The 27439-nt window shown below is 37.9% G+C and overlaps 1 protein-coding gene across 2 annotated transcripts in view; it reads left to right on the forward strand.

Moving 5' to 3' along the window:
* Positions 1 to 27439, forward strand: part of LOC307125795 (ras-specific guanine nucleotide-releasing factor RalGPS1) — a 269981-nt gene that overhangs the window by 31284 nt on the left and 211258 nt on the right. For both annotated transcript variants that reach the window (XM_079815915.1, XM_079815914.1), the window contains exons 2-4: positions 5626 to 5765; positions 11037 to 11141; positions 13877 to 13927. In XM_079815915.1, the coding sequence (XP_079672041.1) occupies positions 5709 to 5765; positions 11037 to 11141; positions 13877 to 13927 (213 nt within the window). In that variant the 5' untranslated portion in view covers positions 5626 to 5708. The remainder of the gene's footprint in view (positions 1 to 5625; positions 5766 to 11036; positions 11142 to 13876; positions 13928 to 27439) is intronic.

The raw sequence follows: 27439 nt of genomic DNA on the forward strand, positions 1-27439 counted from the left end.
AATGATAGAATTTGGATGAAAATAATTAATTAAATGCGAAACCGAAAAAAACGCAATTCACAAGCATGTACTGAACCGTGAATGCCGTAACGAACGGTGTCAATATTATATTGAGAATTGTGGCATCCCTAATATATATATATATATATATTTAATATATATACACTATAATATACTATACTATAATATATTATACTATACTAATAGTTACTATTATACTGTATACGATAATATACTATTACTAGTGTATATTATACTATACTAATATTTACTGTACTATACTACTCTGTAAACTATACTATACTGTGCTATAATATAATATACTGTACTGTCTATACTCTATTATACTCTGTAGTGCACTGGATGTGTTTGCTGAAGATTTTGTCTTAAGGATCAGACAGACGTTCATGAAACCCCTCAAGTGAAGTTCATACTTCAAGTCTGTATTGTGTGAAACAAAAAAACCCCAGAGGCTCCCACTCTACTGCAGTGGACTAAGTGAAAGCGGGAGGTAAACTAATGTGTGTCTCCTTGGAAACACTTGATAGCTTTCACACCCGCTCTCAGTCCAGATGGCGTCAGAAACGGGTGATATCAGACAGACGGCTGCTGTTTCTCTGTGAAAGAGAGCTCGACTGCTGCGCTGATGATCCAGTATAACACAGATCCGTGTGTGAGAGAGTATTATCACTGACTCATGGGGGATTACATTGGCTGATATTATAGGAAACGCTTTCAGATTATAATCAGACGGCTCTGGAGTGATGGAGGCGGAGGGTGTGTGGTGTTCAACGAGTTGCACATAGGAGCCGTCTCAAATTCAGCTGAATCCAGATGACTTTGGGCAAACACACACACAAAGGTTCACTGGGGTTAGCTCAATTTTTAAAAGAAGACAAAAAGGTTCTATACAAGCTGAAATGTCTTAAATAAACATGAATGAATTATGCAATAATTGAAGTAGTTTTCTAGTGCACAGGGTGAATCACACCGAAAAACTGGGTTTAATATTTAAACATGCAAATATACTCAAAGTTTAGTTTTCACTCAAAGTGTTATGCTGATGGTATAATTTGTAATGAATGTTGTTATTTTAAATGAGACAATTTAAAATATAAGCACTGCATTATTGGTCTCACAACACCACAAATATATTATGTAGGCCTATATATTATTTAAATGTAATAGATACATGAACATTTTCAAAATGCACGCAGTATGCGGTACTTGTATGGGAAAAAGTTGAATATTAATGTGAATGAAGTGATATAAACATTAAATGGATGGTTTGAAACAAATCTCCTCTGATTACGCAATTAGAAAAGGCCCTGTTTGAAGTAATTTGTAGTTTTGAGTCGCCATCTTGTGGTGTAGACGAGTGTTACAACAACTTTGTAAGTGACTGATTAAAACATTACCACTCTTAAAGGGATAGTTCACCCAAAAATGAAAATTAGCCCATGATTTACTCACCCTCAAGTCATCCTGGGTGTGTATGACATTCTTCTTTCAGACGAACACAATCGGAGTTATAAAAAAAAAAAGTCCTGGCTCTTCCAAGCTTTATAACGGCAGTGACTGTTGCCTCGTTTTTGAAGTCCATAAAAGTGCATCTACCCATCATATAACTGCTCTATCATATAACTGGTTAATAAAGACCTTCTGAAGCGAAGTGGCCCATTTGTGAAAGAAAAATATCCATATTTAAAACTTCATATTGCACACCAGTTACGCTAGTCAGACGTAACGTACACTCAAAATAAGTTGTTGAATTTACTCAAAAAAGCAAATCGAGTCAAGTCAAGCGTCAAGTGGTTCCACACAACTATATTGAGTAATTTTTACAAGTAACATTTAAGTTATATGAACAAAAGAACTTCAAGTAAAGCTGACAACATTTCTTTGAGTAAATGTGAATGTGAATTTGTCACTGTTACGTAATATTTATGTGCAGTTTACTTAATAATGTTATGTTAAATTGATAAAAGTATTATGTTAGGTGAACACATTTATCGATTTAATTTACCTTATTAAATGAACTATTTCCTCTACAAGTGTAAGTGGATAACTATTAAATAACAACAGGCATAATTTTTGAATTAAAATGCAAAAATAACTCATTGTACAAACTCAATTTAATTGAGGGCAAGAAGTCCATCCAATAAATGTGTGTCTGAGTGCCCACAGCCTAAACACAGCCACTCTTCTGCATAATGGTAACCACAAAAATACAGAAACTCCTCTAAATGTCCAACATAACAACATTAAACACTAACATTTCCCTTTACTGAAAAAACCCCCACAAAAAATAATGTTCACACCAAACGCGAATAGAGCGTCAGGAGCAAGTGATTCCAATGTTAAGTCAATGGAAAGGCGCGTTGACGCGCGTCTGGAGGTCCTGTGGCACGATAGATGCGTTTCGCGCGGCGCGATGGATGCGATTCCGCCTCATTTGCGCGTACAGTTCGCGCGAATGACGCAAATTTGACGCAAATTGAGCGACTTGCGCGATACACGCGTTGTGCGCGAGTGGTGCTTTTTGTGCATTCACACGTTTGAAGCGAATTCGCATCTGACGCATCTGACGAGTTGAAAATTTTGAACTTTGGCGTCAATTTGCGCTGCGTTAACCAATCAGGAGCCTGCTCGCTGCTGTCACGTGGTAAAGTGACGTGATGAGAAACCCTGCATAATTTAAAAATACTACTATTGTGTCACAAAATGTAGTTTTAAGACTTTTTCAGGTGAGAATGTAGTTGTTTAAAGCTCAAATCTGTGGTTATTTATAAAGAGAGCACCTATTTAAAAAAAATTATCTTGTGTTTTTGAGTTGTGAGATCCAGGCGATCACGGGGCGCTCAGCGCTCATTAACCCCAGCGAGAGCAGCCTTTCCTCGGCCAGTCCTTCTGCCGTCTGCCGCTGACTCTGATGTCCTGTAGTGGTTAAACATGAGATAGAATTTGTCTTGTGCAGATCTAACGGCCGATCTTTGGTGTCATGAATCTATAATTTGTTGTCTGCCAAATTGTTTTGACTGAGGGCAAAGAGAAGTTTCATTACTTTATTTTTAAGGATATTTAAATACACATGCAGTGAAGATAATGTAGGCGTTGCCTGGACCACATTTGTGTCGCTTTTAATGTTTAATATATATTTTTATTGAAAATGAAAAGAAGCAGAGTGGTGTTTTATGAAATAGCGCCTTGAACGCGCGTCTATTTCGCTTCAAATGCTCAATTTATACCAGCGTCCAATTCGCTGTGTACGCGCGAGGGGATTCAAATTGTTCAAGCGTCCAACTAGACGCGATAGACGTGATTTTGACGCTCTATTTGCATTTGGTGTGAAAGCAGCATTACACTTTAATCCCTAAATTTACTCTCCTAATGCAGTCCCTTGCAAAGCATGCTGGGAACTACAGATCCACTGCCCAGTTAGTTCTTTTCCCTCAGCAATGTTAAGTTGACCGAACAAACACTTAAGTAAAGCTGACAATACAAATTTTTAGTTGAAACAACTCAGTAAATTTAAGTTCATGTAGTTACATGAGTTTCTTAAGTAATGTGAACAAGGATGATTTGAGTGCAACTAACAACAGTGAAAGTACTTCAAAATATATGAACTGCGAGAGGCACTAAACTTTTTCCGTAAGTTGAATATGGAAGGGGAAGATAATTTACTTTTATAACGTTTTAAATCTGGATATTTAAGGATGTCTTGAGGGTGAGTAAATCATGCGCTAATTTTCATTTTTGGGTGAACTAACCCTTTAATAGTTACAACAGTTCACTTATACTGTTGTATTTTCATGTGTTTTGTTAGTAGTCGCTATTTAGTATGTTAGTATACAACATGAATGGCATACCACAGCAATCATTTACAAATTATTCATCTTTTAGTGAAATTATTTTATTTATTTATTTGCTATTATCTTGTATAATGCTGCTTGGTGAACAGATTTGATCAATAACAAACTGATCGAAAGTGATAGTAATTTAAAAATGTAGTTCTTTTGAACTTTCTATTCATCAAATAATTATGAAATCCTGATGGTTATGAAAATATGAAGCAGCACATCTGTTTTCAACACTGATAATTCATCATAAATGTTTCTCGAGCAGCAAATTATCATATCAGAATGATTTCTGAAGGATCATGTGACACTGAAGACTGGAGTAATGATGCTGAAAATTCAGCTTTGATCACGGGAAAAAATGACATTTTACAATATATTCATATAGAAAACAGAACATTTTAAATAGTAATAATATTTCACAATTTTACTGTATTTTTAATCAAATAAAGGCATTGATGAGCATAAGCATTTGGTGTTACAAAAACATTGTATCTATATTTTCAGCCTTTTTGGTCTCTCCATAAAGGTTTATTTGTGAGTTATGTTGTGCGATCTGATCAGTGTATTATTGATAATAAGCCAAAAACAGTGTGGATTGAATGATTGCACATAAACTCATATGGCCACTAGAGGTCATCACAGCTCCTCTGAGGGCTTTGGCTTCAGTAACAGGAAAAATTTAATAGCATAATAAACACAATAAACTAGATTTTTTGGAAGAATTTTTCCATAAAACATGTGACCATAAAACTGAAGATTTTGATATGTAAATGTGGGTGGTCTTATGTTAATGAGCACATATTCACGATGATTTTGGCAGTTTAGTTGGTATAAATGCCCTGTTTGGATCTGTTGGAGCTTGAGCTGTGAGGTCTATAGAGCATCAAACTTAATTTCCTGTTTTCCTTTGGAGTGAAATGTAAAGTCTGGTAATATGAGATTTGCTTGATAAAAACCGTCTCACAGTTGAAGCTGAGATTAAAACACTTTCTTTACAACAACATGTCTGACATTGTAAATTAAGTTTCCCGATTCTCAGACCAAAGAGGGTTCATATTGCAAATATATATCGGCTCTTTCAGATCTCCAGCTGAGTGTGGAGAACTTTCCCAAAACCCATTAAGTGTTTTGATCACTGTGAGAGTGATCCGAGAGGATTTCCATTGTAAAAGTCACATTCTTTCCTATTTGTTACGCTCTTTCCCGGCCTGGCGGTTCATTGGTCAGTCAGGTATGCTGGGACTTCCTCTGGCCATCTGGGAAAGAGAGCAAACCGAGTCCCTTTGGAGTTCCTTAGACGTTTAGGATCAGAGTTTTTCTTAGACACACACACACACACACACACACACACACACACACACACACACACACACACACACACACACACACACACACACACACACACACACACACACACACACACACACACACACACACACACACACACACACACACAGACCACCAGTCAAAGGATTGAACCCACTTCATCTGTAACCCCACACTCCCATGATGCATTGCAGCTGACATTGAGTCTCCCTACACTCTCAGGCTAATTATATTTTATGTGCATATATCTTTAGTAATATTTTTCAATAAGCCTAAGATACATGTCAATATCATTGTAATCATTTTCCAGTTAATATTATTTGATGGTATTTCAAACATCTTGAAGAGTGATACATGAGCATTATTTTCCTCAAAATAAATGTGTGCATGCCATGACTATGTATAACTGGTTTATATGTCTCATCTCTCTCTGTCTCAGGTATGGATGATTTGTCACATGTGGGGTCTGGCTGAGGGCCGCTGTTGCCCTGGCGTCTGCACCCCATTGGCTGATTCACCAGCATGTACCGTAGAAACGGCCTATCGGATGGCACCAGCATTAGCTCCGCCTCCTCTGAGGTAACGCCTCCTCCTTTTAAAAGAAATGTTAATATATTAACATTTTGAAATTATTAACTGATAAAAATGTATTTACTGCCTTTGTTCAAGTGGTCATCGTTGGAAATGAAATGTCCTTATTTCAGCAGTATGACAGGATAGGACTTTTTAAGTGTAGAAAATATGAATAATTTCATTATAACAATTCAGTTCTTAAGTGACTCATGTACAGGGTATAAAAAAACATTTTCTTGATACTTGAAATAAAATAAATATGAACTGAAATGAAGTAAAAATGTATACAAAAAGTTTCCAAAGCAACATTTCTCATTTTTATTTAGTTTAATTTAATCTACTAATATTATAAAAAATTAATAAAAACTACACAGAGACATTTAAAACAACAATAACTGATAACAATGACAAAAGCAAAATGACCACAACTTTCAAATGAAAATGGGAAATTCAAAATGAAAACTGATCTCAATCTCAATGATACTACAACCCCAAATCAGAAAAAGTTGGGACAGTATGGAAAACGCAAAAAAAAAGAAAAAATGAAGTGATTTCTAAATTTACTTTGACTTGTATTTCCTTGCAGACAATATGAACACTAAATATTTCATGTTTTGTCTGGTCAACTTCATGTCAATATGCATCCTTTCCTGTCATTCAGACCTGCAACACATTTAAAAAAAAGTTGGGACAGTAAAGCATTTACCACTTTGTAATGTTGCCATTCCTTTTCACAACACTTAAAAGACGTTTAGGGACTGAAGACACCAAGTGATGTATGTGTAATTTTGTCCCATTCTTCCTGCAAACAAGTCTTAAGGTGGGCAGCAGTGCGGGGTCTTCGTTGTCCACACATTCTCTATTGGAGACAGGTCAGGGCTGCAGGCAGGCCAGTCAAGTACCCGAACCCTCTTCCTCCGCAGCCAGGACTTTGTAATGTGTGCAGAATGTGGTTTTGCATTGTCTTGTTGAAATATGCATGGACGTCCCTGGAAAAGATGTCTTCTTGAAGGCAGCATATTATGCTCCAAAATCTCTATGTACTTTTCAGCATTAATGGTGCCTTCACAGAAGTGCAAGTTACCTTTGCCAAGGGCACTGACACAACCCCATACCATGACAGACCCTGGCTTTTGGACTTGTTGCTGGTAACAGTCTGGATGATCCTTTTCTTCTTTGGTCCGGAGCACACTGCGTCCATTCCTCCCAAAAAATACCTCAAATACTTATTCATCTGACCACAGTACACGTTTCCACTGTGTGATGGTCCATCCCAGATGCCTCCGAGCCCAGAGAAGTCGACGGCGCTTCTGGACACTGTTAACATAGGGCTTCCTTTTGGCACAGTACAGTTTTAACTGGCATTTGTGGATGTAACTACGTATTGTGGTATTTGACAAAGGTTTGCCAAAGTTGTCCTGAGCCCATGTGGTGATATCGCTTATAGATGAATGACGATTCTTGATGCAGTGCCGCCTGAGGGATCGAAGATCACGGTTGTTCAGCTTAGGCTTGCGCCCTTGTCCTTTACGCACTGAAATTCCTCCAGATTCCTTGAATCTTTTAATTATGTTATGCACGGTTGAATGTGAAATATCCAAATCTCTTCCTATCTTTCTTTGAGGAACATTGTTTTTAAACATTTCAATAATTTTCTCACGTATTTGTTGGCAAACTGGCGATCCTCTGCCCATCTTTGCTCCTAAAGGATTAGACCTTTCTTGGATGCTGCTTTTGTACCAAATCATAATTACAATCACCTGTTGACATCACCTGTTTCAAATCACATCATTATTTAACCATTTTACCTCATTACTAGCCCTAAATTGCTCCTGTCCCAACTTTTTTTGAAATGTGTTGCAGGTCTGAATGACAGGAAAGGATGCATATTTACAAATGACATGAAGTTGACCAGACAAAACATGAAATATTTTGTGTTCATATTGTCTGCAATGAAATACAAGTCAAAGTAAATTTAGAAATCACTTCTTTTTTTTTTTAATTTGCGATTTCCATACTGTCCCAACTTGTTCTGATTTGGGTTTGTAAAATAACACTATATTGTAATCTTTTTTGCAGGTCTGCATCAGCAACATTGCAAAATTTGGGCTAATACAATCATTATTTTTATGTGATGGTTGATCAAATTATATTATAATATAGGGATGCCACAATTCTCAATATAATATTGAACCGTTCGGTACGGCATTCACGGTTCAATACGCGCTTGTGAATTCCTCCATCCCAATATACTGAACAACGCGACATACATTCACATCACAGGTTAGTGGTGGAGTTATACTCACGGAACACTAGAGTTATTCACAATCACGGAAGTCCATTATTTGCATGCGTTTTAAAGCCTTGCTGGTTAAACATTTCATTCACGTGCTTATGCACATGCGCTTTTTTCCGAGCGAGCGCTCTAAAAGCCTGTCAAACACATGATTACTGGACTAAGTCACTGCGCTAATACTGTCAAATACACACAAGGTTAACATAAACACAGTCGGTTATGTCTAAAGTGAAAGTAAAATCGGTGTGTGTCTGTATATTAGATGCGTGCAGGTCTTAAATAGACAGTAGCGCAGTAGTGAACATGCTGCCGCTTGTCCTTAAAGGGACAGTTCACTCTAAAATGATGTCATTATTTACTCACTCTAATATTGTTCATATCCTGTATTCATTACACAGACAGTGGAATACCAGACAGTTGTTGGTAGCCATTGACTTCCATATTATTATTATTTCCTACAATGGGGACCAGCAACTGTTTGGTTTCCAACATTCTTCAAATATATATTTTATGTCCAACTGAAGAAAGAACTTTATTCAGGTTTAAAATAACGTGAGCACGAGTAATTGATGACAGAATTTTAGTTTTTGAGTGAACTATTCCTTTAATGTTAATAAAACAACAAGACAGAGAAAATCACTCACTGCTCTTGACTGAAAAACTTTAATACAGTAGCTTTAATAAGAATTAATGTATATTTTATAGTGAAGTCTATGTAGTGTTTTATTTTTACATTTATTCATTCAATTTCCTACTTAAATGCTGCTGTACAGCTCTGAGCTGCCTGTGTAAGTCTTTATATATATTCATTTTATATTATACAATACACTAGGAATGTGTACAAGGTTTTTTAAGTAAAGTTTTAAGTTTAAGTAAGGTTTTTCAATTCTTTTAAGTAAAATAAAGAAAGAGTGTTTTTTCTCCTTAATCTCTTTCTGTTCCTGTCGCCTGAGAATAGATTTTTTAATTCAAATAGATCAAAAAATTTTATTTCAGAATTTTTAAAGTCCTAATTTCAACTGTTCATCTCACAGTGACTTAGCATGTCATATTTTTGACTTTTATCTAATAATGAGGACTTTTAAAATAAATATTTTCAACATTGTATCTTATAATAATGACTTAGCATGTCATATTTTCTTTTTATCTCACTATTATGACTTTTAAAATCATATTTTTTGACTTTTTATCTAATAATGAGGACATTTAAAATCATATTTTCAAAATTGTATCTCTTAATTATGACTTTATGATCATTGAAATGAGCTGATCAGTAATATAGTTGAATATTGCACACTAAAGCTGCATTTATTTGACCAATAATAAACACAGTAATGTTGTGAACTATTATTACCATTTAAAGGGGTGATGAATTGAGAAATCAACTTTCCCTTAAGCTTTTGATATATAAAAGGTCATTGTAATATAAGAATATCTTGTAAGTTTCAGAGCTGAAAACTTCCTTGTTAGTCAAAGAAAAGCTTTTATAGACACCCGGCCCAGCAAATGACAGGTTTTTCTGGGTTCAACAGTAATGCAACATGTGCGTAACTGTGTTCATTTCTAATGCCTGATCTGAAATGTGATGATTCATGTACTGTCAGATGTTCTTTGTCTGTGTCTCTGTAAATCAGACCAGTGACTAAATGTCAACTTGCGTTGTTTCTCTTAGTAGGAAGAAACTAATCTGTTATTTAACAGTGATTAAATTCTATAAAGAAAGCGATCAAAGAAAGCTCCCTTTGCAATCGTTTGAGCCAATCAAATCAAATAACCCGAGTTTATCAGTGACTCCCGTTTTATTCAATGAATCTCTTAACTATATCACTTTTGCACTGCTAGTGAAGATGAAAGCATGTGTTAGTGTAGAGTTGCAATGACGAGGTCACTGCTTAAAAAGACGTTAGCCAATCACAGCAGATCATTCAGAGCAGAGGCTAAAATTAGAATAGGAAAAATGCCTTTTATTTATAAATTATGACATTTTTGGATGTAAAAAGCATTCTAATATTATAAGTGCACCCCAGGAAACATCATAAAACAATAAAACAACGCAGTTCATGACCCCTTTAAAATAGTTTTCTACTGTAATATATTATATCTAATTTATTCCTGTGATCACAGCTGGATTTTCAGCATCATTACTCCAGTCTTCAGTGTCACATGATCCTTCAGAAATCATTCTAATATGATGATTTGCTGCTCGAGAAACATTTCTGATTATTATCAATGATGAAAACAGATGTGCCGCTTCGTATTTTTATGGAAATCATGATAATTTTTTTCCCCCCAAGACTGATGAGTAGAAAGTAAAAAAAAACAGCATTCATTTGTAAAATAAATCTTTTGCAACCGTATAAAATGTCTTTACTGTCACTTTTGATCAATTTAATGCATTCGCGCTGAATAAAAGTGTTAATTTTCTTGCTGAATGATCGCCATTTTCCTACCATGGTGCTTAAACGGTTCTGTAACTTCAAAGTCTCGTAAAATCAACATGGTAATAAAATATTTTTGGACATGTATGCATCCAGTACATAAAAACATTGGACATTTGCCCGTGTGAGTTCACGTGTCCTCATTCAGATGCTGTTATCATCAGATCAAAGATCGTTTCAATCAAGCTCCAGGAGCTTTCATGGTTTTTCCAGCGCTGGCAGTCGTCCCTTGAGAAACATATACCACGCTAACCTCACGCTAACCCGACAACTTGGCTTTTCCGTGGAAACAACTGGGCTGATTTTGATCCGTACGGCTGATGGTCAATACATGAGAGCCACACCAGAACAAATACGGGATAATGTGCAGTCACATCAAAAAAAAATAAACCCGACCAGCACAATAAAAACAGGAAGACTGTAATTGTGGTCAGTTGTCTTTAATGAATAGTTGTTTTCAACCCTCCCTCTCTTCTTTCTTATTGTTTTCGAGCATCTGTAATATTTCATGGCGTGTTCATATTGCTTGTTTCTCATATTCAGGGAAGTAACAGCTCTGTGTCTGTGGACGGCCCGAGCGCTGACTATGCGAAGAGCTACGATGCCGTCGTGTTTGATGTGCTGAAAGTGACGCCAGAGGAGTTCGCGGTGAGTAAAACTGTCAGCGCTCAAACTGATGCTTTCTCTGGTGGAAAACTGAGACGGCCTTTGGTTCTGCATCATTTGTCTTGTCCTGTGATGATGCAGCTCCACGAGTCTCATTAGTAGCTTTCCTGGTCAGTCGGGACCTTTCCGTTTGGAAACAATAGCTCTGTTCCAAAACCTTGCTGTCTAGCGCTTGTGTAACCGGCATCCTGACTGACTGACACGCGGCCTCGTGAGCGCCAATACTCGGCATCTTTGTGGAGACAATGAAAGAGAAAAATACGGAACAAAGGTTGTTGAAAAAGTCATGCTCGGTGTAGTTCACTAAGGAAGCATGTTTTTACCTGGTCCTTTGGCTGGTTTGAATAGGCCAGTTTAGGGCACTTTTTAGATGGTTAGATCAGGTAAAACAGACAAATTTAAAGGGATAGTTCACCCAAAAAAGAAAATGATCCCATGATTCACTCACCCTCAAGCCATAGGTGTATATGGCTTTCTTCCATTCAGCCAAACACAATCAGGGTTATATTAATAAATATCCTGGCTCTTCAAAGCTTTATAATGGGAGTGAATGGTACCTGAGATCTTGAAGCCCAAAAAAGTGCATCCATCCATCATAAAAGTAGGACTGGACCAGAATATTCGAAATATTCGTTCGGTGGGTTGGTATTCGATTTTCAATTTTGGGATTCGAATATTAGTTTTTTTTCGCGCACACCTGGCATCCCCCTCAACACGGTTCTCATTCGTGCCTGCTTATGTTTACACTATCAAATCTGGCAAAATACAATACACCTTTTATTTTTTTCCAGTTATTTTATAGCCTAGCCTTTTAATAGGATGGACAGTTGAATTGGAACCCAACCTCGTTATACTTTGCTTCTTATGCTGCGTTCACACCAAACGCGAATAGAGCGTCTGGCGCGAGTGATTTCAATGTTAAGTCAATGGAAAGGCGCGCTGACACGCGTCTGGAGGTCCCGCAGCGCGGAAGGCGCGATTCGCGCGGCGCGAAGGACGCGAATCAGCCTCATTCATGTGTCCAGTTCGAGCGTCTTTGAGCGTCTTGCGCGATACGCACGTTACACGCGAATGGTGCTTTTGTGCATTCACACGTTTGAAGCGAATTCGCGTCTGACGCCCGAGTTGAAAAATGTGAACTTTGGCGTCAATTCGCGCCGGGTTAACCAATCAGGAGCCTGCTCACTGCGGTCACGTGGTAAAGTGACGTGATGAGAAACCCTGCATAATTTAAAAATACTACTATTGTGTCACAAAAGGTAGTTTTAAGACTTTTTCAGGTGAGAATGTAGTTGTTTAAAGCCCAAATCTGTGGTTTATTTATAAAGAGAGCGCCTATTTAAAAAAAATAATCTTGTGTTTTTGGGGTTGTGAGATCCAGGCGATCACCGGGCAATCACCGCCATTTAGTTTTTTTCGTTCTAGGTCGATGACGTAGAATGGTTACACTCGGCAATCAACTGGCGCTACCCGTAGCGCAACACAACTCGAAAATTGTTTCAGAGTTAAACAAAACCAATCCAATGCTTTGTAATTGCATTTAAATTGCCTTAAATAGGGCATTTGAGGGGACAGCCATTTGTAGTGGTTTCTGAAACCATAGTGGACATGTTCCAGTGCACTCATTCAATCCCACATTGTACCTCAATAGCCAGTGTACAGCCGATGTACACACAACAGCTGTCCGACTTCACGCACTTGTTTTCATTCACTCCTTCAAGTGAAGTGAACCAGGTGACAAATTAGGCAAGTCAACCCTCATGTAACATTACAGCTGATTGAGCGTGGATGTACAGTGGCATGAAAAAGTATGAGAACCGCTTGCAGAATCGGTGAAAATGGGAATAATTTTAACTAAATAAGAGGGATCATACTAAATGCATGGTATTTTTTATTTAGTACTGTCCTGAATACGATATTTTACATAAAAATTTTTTACATATAGTCCACAAGACAAAAAAATAGCTGAATTTATTAAAATAACCCTGATAAAAAGTTTCTGAACCATTGATTCTCAGTGCTGTGTGTCGTTCCCTGGATGATCCACGGCTGTTTTTCTGTTTTGTGATGGTTTTTCATGAGTCCCTTGTTTGTCCTGAGCAGTTCTGCAAGCGGTTCACATACTTTTTCATGCCAGTGTGTGTGTGTGTGTGTGTGTGTGTGTGTGTGTGTGTGTGTGTGTGTGTGTATTTTTGTGCACATGTGTTTGAGTGTGTTTTAAATGCTATTAAAAAACAAAGCAATTAATTGGTTTTGTTTAACTCCGAAACCATTTTCGAGTTGTGTTGTGGTAGAAATAGCTACGGGTAGCGCCAGTTGATTGCCGAGTGCAACCATTCTACGTCACCTAGAACGCAAACAAGGGCTGAGGGTCTATGATGATTAATAACTTTTAAAGTTCTCAGAATAATATACAGAATGTTATTGGTGATTTAGCGAAGGATATTCCTATGAGTTAGCCTGATTGTGGGATTTGAGAGTTTATTAGCCATAATTTACATGCATGAAGGTCTTATTTAGACATGTAAGGAACTGCAGTTTTAAATGAGCCTGTTGAACCTTCATTGTTGTGATTTTTTTTTTGATGAATTGTTTTCATTTTGTCCTTTCCCATATTGTACGCCATAACTCAGAGCTGGAAAATGAGCTCATGGCTGTGATTACTCACTCTCAGTTTAAGTGAAAATTTGACTATTTTTGTCTTTTCTGTTTCTTAGAGCCAAATTACCCTGATGGACGCCCCTGTTTTTAAGGCCATACAGCCAGAGGTAAGACCAAGGTCACATGTTTTGTGGGTGATGCATTGTAGACTAGAGAATACACTTCAACATATTAGGTTGTTGCATCATGGCCGTCTGTAAGATAATTAATTTCATTTAATTTCATTTTAATAAATTTTTTTAAATATATATTTTATTTTATTTTATTTATTTTTGTTTTTATTGTTTCAGTCCTGGATGATGACTGGTCACATTTCTAGTCACGCTAATATATACTGTATTGTCCTTTTTGTCCTTGTTTTTTTATTTTTTATTTTACTTTATGTTTTTTATTTTATTATAGTTTGTAGTTTTTATTTTATTTAATAGAATGTTTTTATTTTAATTAGTGGTGGGCATAGATACATTTTTTTAATCTAGATTAATCTCACTGTAATCTTGGAATTAATCTAGATTAAAATGGCTCATTTGAATTCTGCCGAAGGCATTCAGAATATGTGAGCTCGTAAGTGATCGTTTGTCTTTTTGTAGTTTGAATAATAAATAACTTCTGTCCCTTTAAGACCTGACGCACGCATGGATCCCAAACACCGTTCCTGTTCTGACTGTGTTTACGCTAAAACTCACCAAGATGGGCATTGAGACATTTTTGAGTGTATTTGACCATTAATAAGCTGGAAAAAGGAGCTCATTTTTGCACTTGTATGTCAGAGGCAGCTTTATTACGGTATGTGTGTGTGCGCTTCAGATGCGAGTGCGTGTCAACTCCCTGTCGGTCGGAGAGGAGAGCGCAGCTGATATCGATACTGTAGAAAATGAGTATTGTATCGTTTCAGATATTTCAGTATTGATACATATCAAAATATTTATATTTTTGACAACACTAGTAGGAATACACACAGGTTATCTCGCCCCCTACAGTGCAATTCGGCTAGGTATACATCCGCGCTAAAATATCAAGGTGAAAGTCATCATAGCTTGCGTAGTATAGACCCAGCTCCCAACCCAACTTTGAGAATAGATTATCAGCGATTATTTTTTTTATCGCCCGATTACCGCAGATAACAGCCTACCACTAATTTTGATTTAATTTAATTGAATATTTTTTATTTAATGTTATTTGATTGAATTTTAATTTATCATTTTATTAATCATTTTATTTAATTTGATGTTATTTATTATTTTATTCATTTATTTATATTTTGTGTTTTTGTTATATTTTGTAGTTTTTATTGAATTGAATTTAACTGTTTTTAAATGTAATTTAATTTCAATTTAATTTAATTTGATTTGATTTTTATTATATTTTATAGTTTTAATTTAATGTTTGTTCGTTCATTCATTCATTTATTAATTTATTCAGTCCTGGATGACTGGACACTGTATTGTTGTTTTATTTCTTTGAATTGTAATGCCTCCATTTAAAATGGAAATTGCTATTTTAATTTGCAACCATTTTTCCTGCCTGGACACGCGTATGTTTTGAGCAAGATTACCTTATACTGAAACTGTTGTGTTTCCCTCCATCTTCATAATATAATGGAAGTGTAAACCTACTCATTTCATTATTTATGCTACTCTTTTGAAACCGGTGCTAATATCAAACAGCCATTGTTTTGATTGAGGAGCAGCGGCCGGTAAAACCCGAGTGTGTGTTTAGACGGTCAGTTGCGGTGGAGTGGAAGCGCAGACTTTGTGAATTAAACGCCTTGGCAGAATATTCTAACAACCTAGCAGTTTTTCATTAGGTATGTTTATACACTGTTTGGGAAAGAGAATAACAGTTCAGTATCAGTTCAGACCATGATGTGAACCTGAGAAACATGTCGACGGCTTCTAGCGCTTGATGGATGAGACCACCTGTGACCCACTTTCATTGGTCATTCAGCACCCAAATACTGCACTGGTGTTTCTTAGTGGTGACCAGCATCAGTCGCTTTATTGTGCTGAAGGGTCAAGGGTCAAGCCAAACATCACTTGTCTCTTCATCAGACACATATCCTTCAAGAATGATTTTATGTTCAATATTAAAATAAGAATGAATGATAATCAAGTTATAACCATTTCCTACATTTGATAAATCAGTTCTCTATATTCAAGGAGTGATTTTGGATATTGTAGTGTTTTAGCTGCTCAGTGCTTTTGAATCCAGATTATTCAGGAGCTGCTCTGATGTCTGTGTCAAGACGTGCTGACAGGCAACTGTCCTTGGTGTTGTAATACACTCCAGGGAGTAAAACGAGATCAGCATGTGTTAACTATATGTCTTACTGAGGTGACCCCTGGGGTCATCCATGTAACAGCTATGTGACTCTTTTGGGGAGAAATGTACCTCTCTGATACTTTTCTTTCTTTATAGAATAGAATAAAGTCACTTCTGTACTAAATGTAGTATCAGCATGTTTTGGAGAAGTGCTTTGTTGATAGTTAGTTAAGATGTCCCGACCTTGATGGAAACTGGTATTCTCTGGAGTATTGTGTGTGTGTGTGTGCGTTGTATGATTTGTGCAGATTCAGTATTGGATATGGGCCTTCCTGCAGGCGATGCCAGACCTTTAGACGCTTTTCTGTGACCTCCGAGGTCACTGGGGACTAATCTGGGCCTGGGCGACATCAAGTCTACGCATTTTTAGTGATATATGCTCCTATCTGTCTACGTGTGGAAAGTTGCTTACGTTGCATGTTGTTAGAACCAATCAGAATCATTCCACATGGCAGTAATGACGTGTCTAGACCTTGAAAACAGTATAACTGTTCAGAAAATTGTATGTACGTTAGACGGAGGCGGGGAGCCTGTTAGAGGGAGCGCGGCCTACGAACTCCTCTTGAGCTGGCTTCTGCTGATGAAACTGCAAAATATTCTTCAGTAAAATTTTCTTTAATTAATCTGACTCCTGGTCTTCATTTTTCACTACTGGTCCTGGGTCCTAAGCTGTTACCCCAACAGTGCATACTTGAAATGAGTGCCTTGATTTCTTCACTAGTTCTTCAGTATAGCTTTTATTGCATGGATCAAATCCCGAGGGATGTGAAGCCGATACCCCTGACCGTGCATGTTGAGCACTTCCCCTAACATACTGAAACATTTGAGCTACGCAAACAAATGCAAGGGGCTTCGTTTCAGTCTGTGAACTTTTCAGACGGAAACAAGTCTGGGGTTTAGTGTTGCTCATCCACAAAAAAAAAGTGTGCAGTCTAAGACAAGGTCTGTGTATGATTTAGGTATTAAATTGCGCAAGCTTGGATGGCTGTTATCACATTTTTTTGTTTTGGAACAGGCCTTTAAGATGCTGTAACGTCTGCTTCTCTGTGTCTGTTTGCAGTCACACTTTCAGACAGTCAATCTTTTGAATGTTTGAAAGTTGGCAAGAGAAATGCCCTTATTTACAGGCATTTGCCCTCCTGGGACCGAGGAAGAGACTTTTGTCCACTGTAGTGGACTTTATATTTTAGTGAATTTCTCCGACATCATACATGTTTTATGTCCTGTAAAGAGCACATTCAGGGCTTTTCAGAGATACCAAATGTTTGGAGGTTTCACCAGGACAAAAACTTCTTCTTGGTCTTTAAAAACGGCTGACATTAATGCTTAGCACTCTTATGGAAATATGAGGATTAATTTTCAAATCGTTTGTTATAAAAAATGTTTATGTTATGGAGTTTCTAATCGAAATATGACTTTGTTACAAATACATTGATTTCATTCATTTCCACTGTAGAGGACGCCAGGACTTAAAGCATGTTTATCAGGCATTTTGGAGACATAACAAGTGAATAGGGAAAGAAATCACATATCAATATTCCTATTAAAATATTAGATATCATTATGAAAATGTTGCCAATTTATTACCCCCATTATTACACTTCTATTTTCATTACGTTGCACCAAGAACGCATTAATGTGAAAAGTAGATGCGTATAGTGTATAGATACATTGCATTGAATGGGAAAACCCATGTATGGCCATTTTACCCACATATTGCATAGTAAAATGGTATATCAATGCATTTCGTTATATTTTTTATAACATAGTTCAGAATCATCTTTAAACAAAGTTTGTTTAAAAAAAATCCTGAAACCTAAAAATTGATTGATGAATTCAAAATAAATCCCATAGTTTTTGCCTATACATGCAATTTCATGTCATTTTATTTTTCTGTCCTGGTGTCAACTACAGAGGACATACCATAACATGAATACATTTTGTTTTTACATTTACATTTGTTTCTTATGCTCTAAACAATGTAACAACATGAAAAAATACTACATTCTGGGTCCCAGGAGTATGTGCTGCATTTGCTATAATTGAGACTGCGTGCATTTGATTGGTTTTGTTTGCTGAGGTCGATGAGCTAGGCCTACATCTGGACTCCAAAGAAGCCCATGACCTCAGTCATCGTGTTTATAGCTAAACATAAACGCATTTCGTCATTTCTCTTTTGAATAGCAGAGAATTATGATGCAGAACAGGGAATTTGTAAACAGACTTTCTCCAGCTTTAATCTGTCTGTCAGCGGGCCACAGATTCAAGCTTTCATTAGTGTAGTTCAGCGTTCAGCTTTGGATGTATAACTCGGTTTATAAAAACAATAACATACGTTGACTGAAATGGAAGTCTACTGGGGTATCAGTGTTAGTACAATGCAGTGCTGTTCAAAATAACTCCTGCTATCCCTGGTTTTTAAGCGGTATTGGTCACTTTTCAGCTGATCAGGTCAATTGAATTAAAGATGCCCTAGAATTCAATTTTAAATGTTACGCAACAGTCGGGATCATTAATATGCACGCCCCCAACATTTGCAAATGCCAGCACATGTTCAAGGCCAAGCGGAACAGCCGAATCATCGTGAGTTCTGCTGGTATTGAGAACAAGCGTCACGCGAGGACAGCGAAAACGGCAGATCGTGGAAATAAATGTAATGTTCCAGCCTGTGCATGGGACGTGAGGACTTTTCATACCATTTCCAACAGAACAAAACATTTTGTCTAAATGTTCTAAAATTAATAAAACTGAAATAAAAATTAAAGATACAAAGACATAAAAAACTTCTAAAATTTACAACTTTGACAAAATTGAAAACAAACAAAATACAATAGTTTGAATTTGTATTATGCAGTTTTTTTTTAGTTTAAGTTTTAGTAATTTTGATATACTTTTGTCAATTTTAGTAGTTTTTTTTATATTTCTTTGTATCTTTTATTTCAGTTTTCATAATTTTAGAATATTTATTTCAGTTAGTTGCCACGGCAACATGTCTAACCAGAAAACAAAAATCAAATAATAAGATAAAATAGTTTATTTTTTTTTATTTTTTTTTATTTTTTTTTTTATTTTTATTTTTATTATTATTATTATTATTATTATTATTATTATTATTATTATTTTTTTTTTTTTTTATTTATTTTTTTTTTTTCTGGTTATATTTCTTACTGAATGATTCAGCGTTTGAATGAATCGGTTGAATCAAAGATTCAATGACCTATTCGTAAACGACCGCCTCATTCCTGAACGAATCAGCCGTTTGGTCACCTGCCGCCACCTACTGGTGGTTTAGTTTCATGTTTAAACATACTTTCCAACTTTTCTTATTTGTATATGCCAAAATATTTAAAACAATCTCATAAATGTTTTTATACATTTGTAATTTTTCAGTATAAATGATTTAATTTGACTGGTAACAGCCCTATAGCATCTTAATCTAGTTTAATGTATTGATCATATTTAAGAATATAATGGAAAGCTGAAGCGTAGCCTATATTTAATAAGATTATGGAAAAATGCCCTTTATAAAAGGTAAAAATATCACAAATATGCAGATTAAAAATATGTAAAAGCTGATTGAACACTGGTAAGAATATTGCTTCAGAATAGATTACACACACACAAAAAAATTTCCAGACAAGCAAATGTTTCACTCAGACAAGTGAGTGACAGATTTACTTGTCCGAAGGACAAGCGCATGAACAGGCTTAATGTCGAGCCCTGCATTCCAATCAATCGCGGGTGGATGAGAGATAAATCATTGTGTTTGTTTGATAAAGACATTTTGCGAGTCCTGTGCGACGAATCATTCCGGTTGCCGTTTTCCCACACACTTACTGAGGGAGGAGCTGAAGCTCATTATAATATGCAAATCACTGCTCTCCAATCATAGCCGTGAGCGTTTACGTCCAAGTCTTCAGTGCGGCACGCCCATAAAAACAGAGCGTTCCATGAGAGAGCCTCAAAACCAGGGCAGAAAGTAGCCTATTACTTAATCATTTCTGAATGTAAAAACCACACGAACATCATAAGTTGACCTCAGACAACAGGATAAAATAAAAAAAAAAGCCAGTTCATGATTTAAAAAAAAAAATCAAATCAATTTTATTTTTGTATTTTCCATTTTTTTTTTTTCATTTTAGTCATTTTGTTGTGTTTGTCATTTTTATTAGTTATTGTTTTTTTAAATGTGTATAAAAACAATAACTATTTAATTAACTAATACTTAAAAACAATAATTAAATGTTATACAATATAAAAAAATACTTTTAGTACATATTAAACTAAATGAAAACGAGATGTTGCTTTAGCAACTAGTTATTAAATAAAAATATTTTCTTAATTAATAAATTAAATATAAATAAATATATTTTATTTCAAGTAAGGTAAATGGTTTTAGTTTTGTGAGTCCAGTCTCTTGAGAATAAAACACTCCTGCGCTGGTCCTGCTTTTTTCCATTCTTAATCACGAAACACTCTGGATTGGATTGCTGCATTTTTGTGTATTTTTAACTGTAATTCGAGTTTATGAATCAGTTTAATGGAAAATAGATGAACAAAGCACTGAAAAAACACAAGAGAAGCAGCTTTTGGCAGAAAGAAGGAGGCTTCTGTTGCATCTGAAACCACTGGATGCATGTTTTCCATGTTTTTCCTAGAGTTATTCGTCTTCATTATGTTAACGTGAGATGCATTCGATGCATAGAATTGTATCCCCAATTCAGATGTAAAGCCGCCGAGCTCGCCACTCGAATTCTCCCAAAATTCCTCTCCTGACACTTTTACGCCGTCTCTCGGAGCAGCGTGACCTCTGGCCCTCCCAAACGCAGACTTCCCGCTGATGCAAAGGAAAAGAGGTAACCACCTCCAGCTGTGTCTGCTTTTGCCATCTTTGCCTCCTCTTTTACTCCCGTCCAGTCTCGGCTGAAGCCAGTAATCTGTAGGTGCGCATGCCCCGACTCGAAATGAACTTCAGGGATAATTCTCTGCCGTAAAGGAAGTTGACGTAAGGTCTGACCGTCTCGCAACCTCTGACCGTCGCCACTTTCCATGAGAGTGAGGTAATAAAATGACTGTAGTAAATGAACCATTAGTGTTAAAAATTGCAGTCTGTAATTGCAGAAAAATGTGACCTGCCAAAAGTTGTCATGGTAACGGCCTTAAACAAAACTTTATTTTCAACTTGAGAGCTATTATCAGTGGAATACCATCTTTATCTACACGTCCTACATATATGGCTGTTTAATTTTATGTACACACACACACACATGTTGGGTTTTCATGTTTTATGGGGACTTTCCATAGGCGTAATGGTTTTTATACCGTACATACTGTATATTCTATCCCCCTACACTGCCCCTGCCCCTAAACCTACCCATCACACACACACACACACACACACACACACACACACACACACACACACACACACACACACACACACACACTGCCCCTAAACCTACCCATCACACACACACACACACACACACACACACACACACACTGCACCTGCCCCTAAACCTACCCATCACACACACACACACACACACACACACACACACACACACTCTCTGTCTCTCTCACACCCACACATTGTGCAGCCCCATACGCAACAAACTGAGATGCACTGTGTATATATACTGTGTATATATAAGTAGTCCAGTTTATGACCTTGTTTGATGCATTGATCAATCCCAGAAATGACCTAGACTGTCGCTGCTTGTGCCTCGTCCTATGAGCAGTAAATGCCACTGAAATGCTTAAAAGCCCACAAGACCACGACCACAGTGATGTGAAGAGCAGGTGTTGGGACAGGAGAGATTTGTATTGGGGTCTTTCAGACAGCCCACAGTGCTGCGCGTCCACTTTAGTGCCAGGCATTCTGGGAATGAAAGTTAAAAACACAACCTTCAACCTCTCGCATGTTTTCTTTTTAATTGGTTGAGTGCGCTCCAAGTGTTCACCGCGCCCACCGGGGGGGCCTAGGGATCCTTCTCTTCATCATCACGGTTTATTACTGAACCGTTTTTTTCTCTTCATCACAGATAATTCAATTCAAATGTGGGTCTTTTAACTTTCCAAATCCCCCCAAGTGTTTATAAAACGTTTTATGAGAGTTTTAGTAAATTGCATTAACATTTTATAAAATGCAACATTTTCAGCAAAACCTTTTGCGTATTTCATATTGCATGTGTCTCTCATTAGACAGCTTATATTCAGCTCCAAATGTTTATTTCTTTCATTCAGCGCAGAGTAAAGTCTTTTCAACACATCTTGTGTGGACTATCTTTTGTTTGTTGTAACATTATCTAAAATCTGATTGGATGAGCCACGTTTCAAGTCAATGAAAAATAGCCATAAAACTGTGACTGTGTATAATTTTGAATTATTAATCCAATTTTATGATTTAGCTAATGCAAGAATGGCTTATTTTTATTACATTTGAAGGAATGCATTCTGCTCAATGGGTTTTATTGTGTCATTTGAAGAAGTTGCATCTCCAAAAATGCACCAATCGCATCTTTAAATGAAATTACAAAATTTTGAATGTGCATCTACCCTGAGTACAGGACCTGTGAGAGACGTGGAAAGCGATAGATAGATAGATCATCGTTCCCCGTCTAATTGTCTTTTTTGCTCTGTGTTTTCGCAGCGTCAGTAATCAAAAGTGTATAAATAGAGTATAATTGCGAACACATTTGTTTAGCTGAACTAACGGGTAAGCTGCAAATGAAGTAAACTCACAGAAAGTCTGTCAAACCCAGTTCGCTTGGGGGGTTGAGTGTTGAAAAAATAATCAGAACAATCTACATAATTATTGATTGAAGGAGGAAACTTGAGATCTTACACAAAGCTGAAAGAACATGCAAAATCATCACTTAAACCGGGTTCGGTTACACTTTGTTTAAATACAGAGGCTCCACGGTATAATAATTCTGTTTCCAGAGCTTCAGCTTCTTATAGGCCTCAGTCATTAAAACATTTTAAACCACCACTGGAAGGCTTCAAATCCTAAAGAGTTAGTTCACCCAAAAATTTATATTCTGTCATTAATTATTCACCCTCATGTATTTCCAAAGCCGTAAGACTTTTGTTCATAATCTTTAGGAACACAAATGAAGATCATTTTGATGAAATCTGAGAGATTTCTATCCCTCCATTGACAGATACACAACTACCACTTTGACGCTTCAAAAAGTTAATAAAGAGATCGTAAAATTGGTTCTCCTCATTGGTTCTCGCTGAAGCTCAAACGTGCTGCGTAACACGAGAATGAACCTCATTGGTTCTCGCTGAAGCTCAAACGTGATGTGTAACATGAGAATGAACCTCATTGGTTCTCGCTGAAGCTCAAACGTGATGCGTAACATGAGAATGAACCTCATTGGTTCTTGCTGAAGCTCAAACGTAATGCGTAACACGAGAATGAACCTCATTGGTTCTCGCTGAAGCTCAAACGTAATGCGTAACAGAGAATGAACCTCATTGGTTCTCGCTGAAGCTCAAACGTGATGCGTAACACGAGAATGAACCTCATTGGTTCTCGCAGAAGCTCAAACGTGATGCGTAACACGAGAATGAACCTCATTGGTTCTTGCAGAAGCTCAAACGTGATGCGTAACACGAGAATGAACCTCATTGGTTCTCGCAGAAGCTCAAACGTGCCGTGTAACACGAGAATGAACCTCATTGGTTCTCGCTGAAGCTCAAACGTGATGCGTAACACGAGAATGAACCTCATTGGTTCTCGCAGAAGCTCAAACGTGCCTTGTAACACGAGAATGAACCTCATTGGTTCTCGCTGAAGCTCAAACATGATGTGTAACACGAGAATGAACCTCATTGGTTCTTGCTGAAGCTCAAACGTGATGCGTAACACGAGAATGAACTTCATTGGTTCTTGCAGAAGCTCAAACGTGCCTTGTAACACGAGAATGAACCTCATTGGTTCTCGCTGAAGCTCAAACGTGATGCGTAACACGAGAATGAACCTCATTGGTTCTCGCAGAAGCTCAAACGTGCCTTGTAACACGAGAATGAACCTCATTGGTTCTCGCTGAAGCTCAAACGTGATGCGTAACACGAGAATGAACCTCATTGGTTCTCGCTGAAACTCAAACGTGATGCGTAACATGAGAATGAATCTCATTGGTTCTTGCAGAAGCTCAAACATGATGCGTAACATGAGAATGAACCTCATTGGTTCTCGCTGAAGCTCAAACATGCTGCGTAACACGAGAATGAACCTCATTGGTTCTTGCTGAAACTCAAACGTGCTGCGTAACACGAGAATGAACCTCATTGGTTCTCGCTGAAGCTCAAACGTGATGCGTAACACGAGAATGAACCTCAGCTCAAACGTGCTGCGTAACACGAGAATGAACCTCATTGGTTCTCGCTGAAGCTCAAACGTGATGCGTAACACGAGAATGAACCTCATTGGTTCTTGCTGAAGCTCAAACGTGATGCGTAACACGAGAATGAACCTCATTGGTTCTCGCTGAAGCTCAAACGTGATGCGTAACACGAGAATGAACCTCATTGGTTCTCGCTGAAGCTCAAACGTGATGCGTAACACGAGAATGAACCTCATTGGTTCTCGCAGAAGCTCAAACGTGATGCGTAACACGAGAATGAACCTCATTGGTTCTCGCAGAAGCTCAAACGTGATGCGTAACACGAGAATGAACCTCATTGGTTCTCGCTGAAGCTCAAACGTGATGCGTAACACGAGAATGAACCTCATTGGTTCTCGCAGAAGCTCAAACGTGATGTGTAACACGAGAATGAACCTCATTGGTTCTCGCAGAAGCTCAAACGTGATGTGTAACACGAGAATGAACTTCATTGGTTCTTGCAGAAGCTCAAACGTGATGCGTAACATGAGAATGAACCTCATTGGTTCTTGCAGAAACTCAAACGTGATGCGTAACATGAGAATGAACCTCATTGGTTCTTGCAGAAGCTCAAACGTGATGCGTAACACGAGAATGAACCTCATTGGTTCTCGCTGAAACTCAAACGTGATGCGTAACACGAGAATGAACCTCATTGGTTCTTGCAGAAGCTCAAACGTGATGCGTAACACGAGAATGAACCTCATTGGTTCTCGCTGAAACTCAAACGTGATGCGTAACACGAGAATGAACCTCATTGGTTCTTGCAGAAGCTCAAACATGATGCGTAACATGAGAATGAACCTCATTGGTTCTCGCTGAAGCTCAAACGTGCTGCGTAACACGAGAATGAACCTCATTGGTTCTTGCTGAAGCTCAAACGTGCTGCGTAACACGAGAATGAACCTCATTGGTTCTCTCTGAAGCTCAAACGTGCTGCGTAACACGAGAATGAACCTCATTGGTTCTTGCTGAAGCTCAAACGTGCTGCGTAACACGAGAATGAATCTCATTGGTTCTTGCAGAAGCTCAAATGTGCTGCGTAACACGAGAATGAACCTCATTGGTTCTCGCAGAAGCTCAAACGTGATGCGTAACACGAGAATGAACCTCATTGGTTCTTGCTGAAGCTCAAACGTGCTGCGTAACATGAGAATGAACCTCATTGGTTCTCGCTGAAGCTCAAACGTGATGCGTAACACGAGAATGAACCTCATTGGTTCTCGCAGAAGCTCAAACGTGATGCGTAACACGAGAATGAACCTCATTGGTTCTCGCTGAAGCTCAAACGTGATGCGTAACACGAGAATGAACCTCATTGGTTCTCGCTGAAGCTCAAACGTGATGCTTAACACGAGAATGAACCTCATTGGTTCTCGCTGAAGCTCATACGTGATGCGTAACACGAGAATGAACCTCATTGGTTCTCGCTGAAGCTCAAACGTGATGCGTAACACGAGAATGAACCTCATTGGTTCTCGCAGAAGCTCAAACGTGATGCGTAACACGAGAATGAACCTCATTGGTTCTCGCAGAAGCTCAAACGTGATGCGTAACACGAGAATGAACCTCATTGGTTCTCGCAGAAGCTCAAACGTGATGCGTAACACGAGAATGAACCTCATTGGTTCTCGCTGAAGCTCAAACGTGATGCGTAACACGTGAATGAACCTCATTGGTTCTCGCTGAAGCTCAAACGTGATGCGTAACACAAGAATGAACCTCATTGGTTCTCGCTGAAGCTCAAACGTGATGCGTAACACGAGAATGAACCTCATTGGTTCTCGCTGAAGCTCAAACGTGATGCGTAACACGAGAATGAACCTCATTGGTTCTCGCTGAAGCTCAAACGTGATGCGTAACAGAGAATGAACCTCATTGGTTCTCGCTGAAGCTCAAACGTGATGCGTAACACGTGAATGAACCTCATTGGTTCTCGCTGAAGCTCAAACGTGATGCGTAACACGTGAATGAACCTCATTGGTTCTTGTAGAAGCTCAAACGTGATGCGTAACACGAGAATGAACCTCATTGGTTCTTGCTGAAGCTCAAACGTGATGCATAACACGAGAATAAACTTAATTGGTTCTTGCAGAAGCTCAAACATGATGCGTAACACGATAATGAACCTCATTGGTTCTCGCTGAAGCTCAAACGTGATGCGTAACAGAGAATGAACCTCATTGGTTCTTGCAGAAGCTCAAACGTGATGCGTAACACGAGAATGAACCTCATTGGTTCTTGCTGAAGCTCAAACGTGATGCGTAACACGTGAATGAACCTCATTCGTTCTTGCAGAAGCTCAAACGTGATGCGTAACACGAGAATGAACCTCATTGGTTCTCGCTGAAGCTCAAACGTGATGCGTAACAGAGAATGAACCTCATTGGTTCTTGCAGAAGCTCAAACGTGATGCGTAACACGAGAATGAACCTCATTGGTTCTTGCAGAAGCTCAAACGTGATGCGTAACAGAGAATGAACCTCATTGGTTCTTGCAGAAGCTCAAACGTGATGCGTAACACGAGAATGAACCTCATTGGTTCTTGCTGAAGCTCAAACGTGATGCGTAACACGTGAATGAACCTCATTGGTTCTTGCAGAAGCTCAAACGTGATGCGTAACACGAGAATGAACCTCATTGGTTCTTGCTGAAGCTCAAACGTGATGCATAACACGAGAATAAACTTAATTGATTCTTGCAGAAGCTCAAACATGATGCGTAACACGATAATGAACCTCATTGGTTCTTGCAGAAGCTCAAATGTGATGCGTAACACGAGAATGAACCTCATTGGTTCTCGCTGAAGCTCAAACGTGATGCGTAACACGAGAATGAACCTCATTGGTTCTCGCTGAAGCTCAAATGTGATGCGTAACATGAGAATGAACCTCATTGGTT

This window comes from Gobio gobio (genome assembly GCF_949357685.1).
Source record: "Gobio gobio genome assembly, chromosome: 4".
In the NCBI taxonomy this organism is placed as follows: domain Eukaryota; kingdom Metazoa; phylum Chordata; class Actinopteri; order Cypriniformes; family Gobionidae; genus Gobio; species Gobio gobio.